This window comes from Alligator sinensis, unplaced genomic scaffold (genome assembly GCF_000455745.1).
Source record: "Alligator sinensis unplaced genomic scaffold, ASM45574v1 scaffold439_2, whole genome shotgun sequence".
NCBI classification, from domain to species: Eukaryota; Metazoa; Chordata; order Crocodylia; family Alligatoridae; genus Alligator; species Alligator sinensis.
The window spans coordinates 50,027-58,473 of record NW_005843727.1 but is presented as its reverse complement, the minus strand read 5'-3'; the positions used below and the strand labels follow the sequence as shown (position 1 = coordinate 58,473).

The following is an 8,447-nucleotide window of genomic DNA, read 5'->3' as shown; positions in this document are numbered from 1 at the left end:
CGCAGCGTCTGAGCGGAAGGAAGGAAGGAAGATGTCTTGAGCTGTATTTGGAGAGAAGGATTAAATGTTTTAAGAGACTGGAGCTTCTTGTACTAGATTCAAGCTATACAGAGACCTAGTTCTGGACCAACAACTATGAGTTTCCTTATTATACCTGGAGCAGAACACTTCCCAAATCTAAAATAAAGGTTGAGACTACAGGCCTCTTAGATCTATCAGGTAATAGTTCCAAGTCCAAGAATGAAAGTGAAAATTTACTGGGACAGGTGGGGCAGAATAAAATGGAATGAAGACAAGTTGGTTCCCAGATTGCTACTGAAGTTGATACCAAATATACTGTTGCTGTGGGCACTTGAGTCCACAATGAAACTGGTGCAGGGAGATTCCTTGTAGTTGGCACTAAGATACATGGTATGTAGATCATGGTATTAAAGGAGAAGTTGCAGTGGATACTGATGCTGTTTCAAATGTTACTGGTGCCATAAGTACATCTTAGCTTGCAAAAAGGAAGGGTGTGGCCACTCTTACCCCTCTATATACTTCCAATGCTGCCAGTATGTATCTAAGGTGCTACCATCAGTGCCAGACTGAAGAAGAAAAGTATAGTTAATTTTGTGACTTCAACATTTAAAGGACTCTATGACTTCAGTATTTAAAGGTAGTGCCAGGGACCTGAAAAAAATATGCAGGGAGAATGCATTGACCCAAAAGGATCTTCAAGAGAAGCTCTGACTGGTGCACTGGGTGCACACATACTAAGTAGGGATCTATACACTGAAAGAAGAACAAATTAATTATAAAAACAAACTATATTTAAGATCTTGGCAATTGTTATAGCAGCATATTTATTTCCTGAGTTTCTGTAATTTGTGGAATTCTGTGCATTGCCTACAGGCTAGTATCAGTTAATTTCAGCCATCCGTCTACTTTGAATTCCTGAATTAGGCAAATAAGGCCCCAGATTTACAAACACTTGTATGCGGTGTATATATTCCTACTTACCATTTATGATATTTTCAATTTTTTCTCCATGTATGTTGTAGAGATATTTTGCTGGTGAAGTAAGATTCATTTTCATTGTGCATTCATCTAAAAACTTAATAAAAATATAAAAACTGCCTTTACTACACCTAATTAAAGTTCTATCCTATTTAACACACATATTAAGAACGTGGAAAATCATGAAAAATATATACTTAAAATCTATATTTAATCTAAATAATTTATGAACATAATTTTTAAATGGATTAAATTAATGATGTAAAGCTAGTGATTCTTGGAGAGACCAAAACACAGAGACAGACTAAGTAAATACTATTTGGTCCTCACACTAAATCTGTGAATATTATGGTCCATACATCAAAATCTATACCAAGTATGATCAAATATACGTCCTATATTGTCAGCTGCAAAGACCAATTCAAGATAAAGAGGAAAAAATGTGACATAAAAAAATGTAAAAAAATACTTACAAAATCTGAAATAGGATAAAGTGATAAAAATATACTTTGAAAAAAATTAGGGTTTTGATATGATCAGTATCAATAACTATTATTAAAGTTGTTTATAAGCCAATAAAAATATAACATAAATATGTACATAAAAAGATAACATACAGTATATTCAAACATTACTACTTCGAGGAATACCTAAAAGATTGATCCTCAGCTGTACCACTTACTTCAAGTCTGAAACCAACTTCTAATTTAAACTGTTTTAAGAGGCTGGTTTGACCCATTTTAACTTTTGACATGCCCTTAGACCTCCTCAACACTCCTCAATACTCCCCCTGAAGGGGGTAAGCAGATGTAAATCTGACTAGATAGATACTATACAACTAGAAATACTCCTCTATTGTCAGAAGAATCTTGAGTTGTTCTTTTATGACAAAGTAGGTTTAGATTGGATATCAGGAAAAATGTCACTCTTAGAACAGTGAGACAGTGGAATAGACTGCCTAGGGTAGGCGGAGGGAGAAAAAAATTATTTGGCAGCTCCCGCCACTGTGCACACCCTGGGAGGGCATGTGGGGCATATGCCCCCAGATCTGTGTGGGGGGAGGCAGGCTGCCAGTGTGGGCTGAGGCTAGGGCTGCATTGGGCTCTTCCCAGAGTGGGGAGTGGGCCATGCTGTGCTTGGGGCAGGTGGTGGCAGTCCTACTGCTGTCCCATGTTTGCAGGGTAAGCCTAGTTAGTCCCCGCTTCCACTGCCTATGCTGCCTAGTGAACTTACGAAATCTCAGTCAGTGGAGATGTTCAAGAAGAGGTTGGATAAGCACTGGTCAGGATGATCTAAGAAAAGCTATGCCTATGTTTCTACTATGGGAATTTCCCATGCTTCTGGGCTTTGCTGATTGTCACATGCGGCCAGGAAGGAATTTTTTCCCTTCCTTCTGCAGCATGTGTCAGGAGGGTTTTCTTCACCTTCCTCAAGCATTGGGTTTTGGCTGTGGCCCCAGCTGGGGATTTTGACTGGGGTATGCCAACGCTGCAGCTGGGACTTACACCTAGAGTTTCCTGGCCAGAGGGTCTTGTCCTTCCCTCAGTTTCAGACCAATTACCATATTTGGAGATCATGAAGGAATTTTACCTCATGGTCAGATTGGTACAGACTTTGGGGTGGGGGGTGGGGTTGACTTCCTCTGTACAGGAGTCCCTCTTTCTTGGATCTCTCCAGCATATTTTAACAATCTTTGCAGTAGCAGGATGTTGGTCTCTGTGATTCTCCTGCTTGCTTGTGTTAGGTTAGGGTGTTATGTCTTGTGGTTGTGTTGGGCCTGACTGTGTAGTTTTGCAAATAGGTTAGACAGTGAATTTGTATAGGATGGCTGGGATGTGGATGATCTTGCCTCAGGCAGGGGGATAGACTAGATGACCTCTAGAAGTCCATTCCAGCCCTACGTTTCTATGATTACAGGATTCTATGACAACTTTAAGTTACATTTACATTATTCCAGTGGTAGAAAATTGATGTTTTTAATTACAATATTATCATCATAATCAATTATTTGTATTGTACTACTGACCTAATACTTAGGTGGAGACTGAAGCTTCTCTGTGATATACATATACATTCTGCCTCAAAAGCTATTACAATCCATAATGTAAGATAGATGGTGTAAGAGAAAGTAAATGTTAGTATCAGATATTAGTTAACTGAACTACATAAAAAGTGGCTTTCTTTTATTAAAATATGGAATGTACACACATGGGTATTGGGATACGGTAGAGGTACAGTACAACACAAGAACATCTTAATAGGACTGAAGTAAACAGAGCAAATGAGGCCCTCTAAGAAAAGAAAGAAGTAAAAACACACCCATAGATTCCCTTTTTGATACCTGTGGAAGGGGAGAAATGGGACCTGGGTCACATCCACTACCCTCCCTACCCATAATTAATTTTTTCTAGTAAATGTAAAACTAGAAATCTAAACTAGAAAATTGAGGCTGCTTTCATATTACTGTAAGTCATTAATGTTAAGTAATCTTTAACTTTTTGGACATAATATAATTCTACTAACGGTAGAAGTTCAGATGGCAGTACACTGTCCTTTTTATCCAAATGTCTTTGGGAATAAACTTGGATAAACTTACATTGTCAAGATTGAACATATTCAAGAACATTTTCAGTGGAGATACAGAAATCCTGAGGGACTTGACCCTATTTTAGAAAATGATCCATTGTGGATAATGAAAACTGTACTAACATTTAAGATACTATCACTATATTTCTCTATTGCAAATGATTCCTTCTATTTCTGCAATAATGTTATATATTCATTAACAAATTCAGCAAGGAAGTTTGCAAGGTAGAGCAAATAGCAATTTAAGTTATGTCAAAATACGCAACATTATCCTTATCTAATTATATTTTCCATAAGTGGATTTTAATTAAAGTACTCAGATTTATTTTCATTTTGCTTTCTCTTAACTCCATTATCACACAAACAAAAGCACTTGTGGAATTTTCCAGAAATTGGTTTGAAAGTCTTGCAACTGAATTTTAGTAAAGGTGTTCCCCAATTTTTTTCTTCATTTCCTAAACTTTTCTGAAAATCATCTTAAAATGTGATGGGATTTTTATCACCTCTATAAAAATAGCAGCTAGCAATAGATGAAAAATAACAGTTGCTGCTAGATGGAAGTAGCACTTTCCTTTCAATTGTAAGACTTAACGAGCTCTCATGGAGCTTCTAGTTCTTGGTTCTCAGATTTTGGTGTAATCAATCTTGCTCACCACTGTCTATTTCCAGCTGATGTTTGGCTAACAGACTATAGCCTTGGCCTTATTCCATGTACTTTGCTTCAACAGAGCAAAGGAATAGAAGAAAGAATGGCCAGAAATTCTGGGAAGCCTTCACTATATTTCAAGCAGTTGCCCCTTTGGTCCCTAGAATCAATGGGGAGGAAGGTGAAGTAATGTCATTTTTGCCTTCACCTGAAGAGTCTTTTGCCTCCCTTACAGTGTTCTAAATGGTTTGATGTTGAACCTAATTCAACATATCCAAAGTGTCCTGGATTTTTAGTAATGGCATATGTAACTGTAAAAATATTTAGAAGCCCAATAATCAATACAAAATCTAGTTTGATTCATTTTTACATACTAACACAACTAAGCAGTTTCACATACAATGTTTTCCATGTGCAAGGTCAAATAGCTAAAGTATGTATCTACATGTGTGGTTTACTGAGGAACTGACTAACTAGCTCCACAGTAAAGTGCCACAGTCTACACATGTGCCGGTATTAGGATGCAATAAATTCTGCTGTAAGATAGCAGTCATGGACTGTCTTATGGCAGAGTTATAAGTGCAACAAAACACACATGTAGATTGTGACAGGGGCTGGTTGGGGCATGAGAGTGCTAAAGTACAGGGGCTGCCTGCTACCTAGCCACATGGCTCCACAGGTTCTGCACCTTTGTGCACCCACTGACCATGAAGTCATAGTACTCAAGATCCTAAGGAGAGGGAGGAAGAACAGCAGAATACAGGCACTGGATTTCAGAAAAGCAGACTGTAACAAACTCAGGTAACAGGCAGGATCCCCTGCTGGGGTAAATCTGAGGAGGGGAAAGGAATCCAGGCAAGCTGGCTGTACTTAAAGGAGGCTCTTCTAAGGAGCAAGTTATCTTGATGCAATGAAAAAATGGGAAGTGCAACAGGAGGCCAGCCTGGCTAGACAGCAACCTCTTCAATGAGCTGAAACTCAAAAAGGAAACCTACAAAAACTGGAAACTTGGTCATACTATTAGGAAAGAACATAAAAGTGTCACACAGGCATGCAGGGAGAAAATTAGGAAGGCAAAAACAATTCTATAGGTGTGTCAAAAGTAACAGGAAGACTGGAAAAACCATAGGTCCCTTAGAGAATGTGACACACAATCTAGCTATAGATGATGCAAAGAAGACTGAAGTATTTAATGCCTTTTTTACTTCAATCTTCACAAACAGGTGCAGTTACCAGGTGACAAGTAGACATGGCATCAAAGACAGGGAAGGACAGAAACAGCATAGAGTAGTAGAAGTTTTCCTTAGAAATTTTCAAGAGTAGGTTAGACAGGCATTGACTGGCATGGTTTAGTCAGTGATGATCCTGCCTTGACCAAGGAGTTGAACTAAACTCTGTGAGGTCCCTTCCAGCCCTACTTTGTTATAATTCTGTGTTTCTTCTCTTTTATCATGACTGTTAGGTTAGGGTGGCTAGGTTAGGCAGAACCAAGTTTGTCAAACCTGAATTCTCAGGCCTATACAAACACACCAGAAAATTGGCATGGCAATGGAACCATCATGACAATTCTACAGAATTACTTTCCAGCAACATTAAAAAAAATCAAGGTATTTTTAATTTTTAAAAGTATAAATGGAAAAATTGTTATTTTTTTAAAATCCTTATGATATATAATATTTAGTCTGAAGTTGAATTCAATTATTTAATATATATCATTTTGATAGAGTTCTTTTAAATATCAGTGTGCAACACATGCTTTTTTAATAATGAAAGTTTTAATATTCAGCATAGTTTTTCAATTTGTGTAGTAACCATGGTAATTGAGAATGTAAACCAACTACAGTTGAATTTTCATATTGTGCAATAATGTACATTGAATGCAATTTTGATGTACTCTAAAAAGTTGAATCATCAAGCTGAAACTGTCACAAAAGTAATGCCAGTGAAATTACCTGTCATTTTCTGAAAGAAGTCTAAGATGGATAGCACGCAAGTTACTTTTCTGATGACAGAAGTGGCGATACTTTGACCTGGGAAAAGTCATTGTTCAAGAAAATGCTGAACAGAACTAAGAAAAGGAATATACTGACAACATTATTTGCACATCATGCAAATTCCAGGCCACTAAATTAAGCTGTATTTTTCAAGGTGTCCATATAGAAAAACATGGCTTAATAGTCTGAGGAAAAAGTGTTCTTGCCAATTATCAAAAACATGTTGAAAATACAAATTCCATGTTGATCTATAATGATCAACGAAGTGTCTCTTACCCCAATAATAACAATTGTTCTGAATAATCATGCACCAAACTTAATGTTTATTCTGACAAGGAATTATAATGAATGTAATAACAAGGAAAACACATTATCCATGAAGTTTTGTCTTTAGGTTTTTTCCCCCTCTTCCATTCCCCAATTCAAGCCTGAGTAGCTTCAGAAGTGCTCTAATGTGCACTGGTAGATAACATTTCTGAAAGGGTTGCATCATCTATCAAGATCTAAAGTACATTGTACACTAACTGAGCTCTTGCTATGTTCCTGCCTTGTTGCTCATCTTTCTCAGAATACTACTTGCTCAAGAGTAGTGAGAAAGACTGATTTAAAACTAGCTACGTCGTGTCTTTCACCTAGATGTCATGTTTGTGCTTCTTCACATCTGTGCACTTGGAATTTTGTTTCTGTTATTTCTTTTAATGAACTATAAAGTCCTACAAGCTTTGAAGTTCTTGTTGCTTTGCAGGTTTATATGTACCTTGAGATACCGTTTTTCCAGCTCCTGGTGGGCTCCCAAGCTTTTTCAACTTGGGAGTTAATTTGGCCATAATCTTGGAGAAGCTTGTCCAATATATTTTTAACTATTTTCTTACTCTTCTTCATATAACTTCTTCTTTAAATATCTCAGGCGTTTAGTCAATGACACACTGCAGAGTAAGAGATTTGGCGAGATGGGAGCCCAGGAAGGGTGGCTGTGCCTTAAGGAAGCAATCCTTTGGGCACAGAGGGAGATGATCCCTATGTGGGGGAAAAGGGGGAAAGGGGCCAAGAGGCTCCCTTGGCTGACCAGAGAAATCCAGAGCAGCCTAAGGGCAAAAAGGGGGGCATATAAGCAGTAGAAACAGGGAGAGATTACTAAAGAGAAGTATACCTCCAAAGCTCGCAGTTGTAGGGAAGCAGTTAGAAAGGACAAAACTACCACGGAACTGATGATGGCATCCCAAGTTAGGGATAGCAAAAAATTGTTTTTCAGATATATATGGAGTAAAAGGAAGGCCCAGGGCAGTATAGGACCACTACTGAATGGGCAAAAGCAATTGGTGACAGTCAGGGGGGACGAGGCTGAACACCTCAATGAGTTCTTTGCCTCAGTGTTCCTACACGAGGGGCAAGACAAGTCTCACAATGGGATTGTAGAGAGGCAACAGCAGGCTGCCAGACTACCAAGCGTTGACCCTGAGATGTTGCAGAGTCACTTGGAAGGACTGGATGCATTTAAGTCAGCAGGCCCAGATGACCTCCATCCGAGGGTACTGAAGGCACTGGCTGATGTCCTTGCACAGCCACTGGCAAGAATATTTGAGCGCTCGTGGCACACGGTCCAGGTCCCAGAGGACTGCAAAAGGGCCAATGTGGTGGTCCCTATTTTCAAGATGGAGAGGAAGGAGGATCCAGGCAACTATAGACCAGTCAGTCTCACCTCCATCCTTGGCAAAGTCTTTGAAAAGAATATTAAGGCTCATATATGTGAGAACCCAGCAGCAGGAATTATGCTGAGGGGAAACCAGCATGGGTTTGTAGCAGGTAGATCATGCCTGACTAATCTAGTCTCTTTTTAGGACCAGGTTATAAAACACCTGGACGCAGGAGTAGGGGTAGACATCGTTTACTTAGACTTCAGGAAGGCCTATCTCACCCCATACTGGTGAACAAATTAAGAGGCTGTAACTTGGATGATTACACAGTCCGGTGGGTGGCAAATTGGTTAGGGGGTCGTACCCAGAGAGTGGTGGTGGACAGGTCGGTATCCACCTGGAAGGATGTGGGCAGTGGGGTCCCACAGGACTCGGTCCTTGGACCGATACTCTTCAATGTCTTTATCAGTGACTTGGATGAGGGAGTGAAGTGTACGCTGTCCAAGTTTGCGGATGATACAAAACTGTGGGGAGAAGTGGACACGCCAGAGGGCAGGGAACAACTACAAGCAGACCTGGACAGGTTGG

At 39.3% G+C, this 8,447-nt stretch overlaps 1 protein-coding gene across 1 annotated transcript in view; it reads right to left on the bottom strand.

The window, feature by feature from the left end:
* Positions 1 to 6: 6 nt before the first annotated feature.
* LOC102381116 (doublecortin domain-containing protein 1) overlaps positions 7 to 8,447 on the bottom strand; it is a gene marked incomplete at both ends in the record, with an annotated part of 48,996 nt that continues 40,555 nt past the window's right edge. The window contains 2 exons of the mRNA XM_025195687.1: positions 7 to 41; positions 1,003 to 1,096. Coding sequence (XP_025051472.1) covers positions 7 to 41; positions 1,003 to 1,096 — 129 coding nt within the window. The remainder of the gene's footprint in view (positions 42 to 1,002; positions 1,097 to 8,447) is intronic.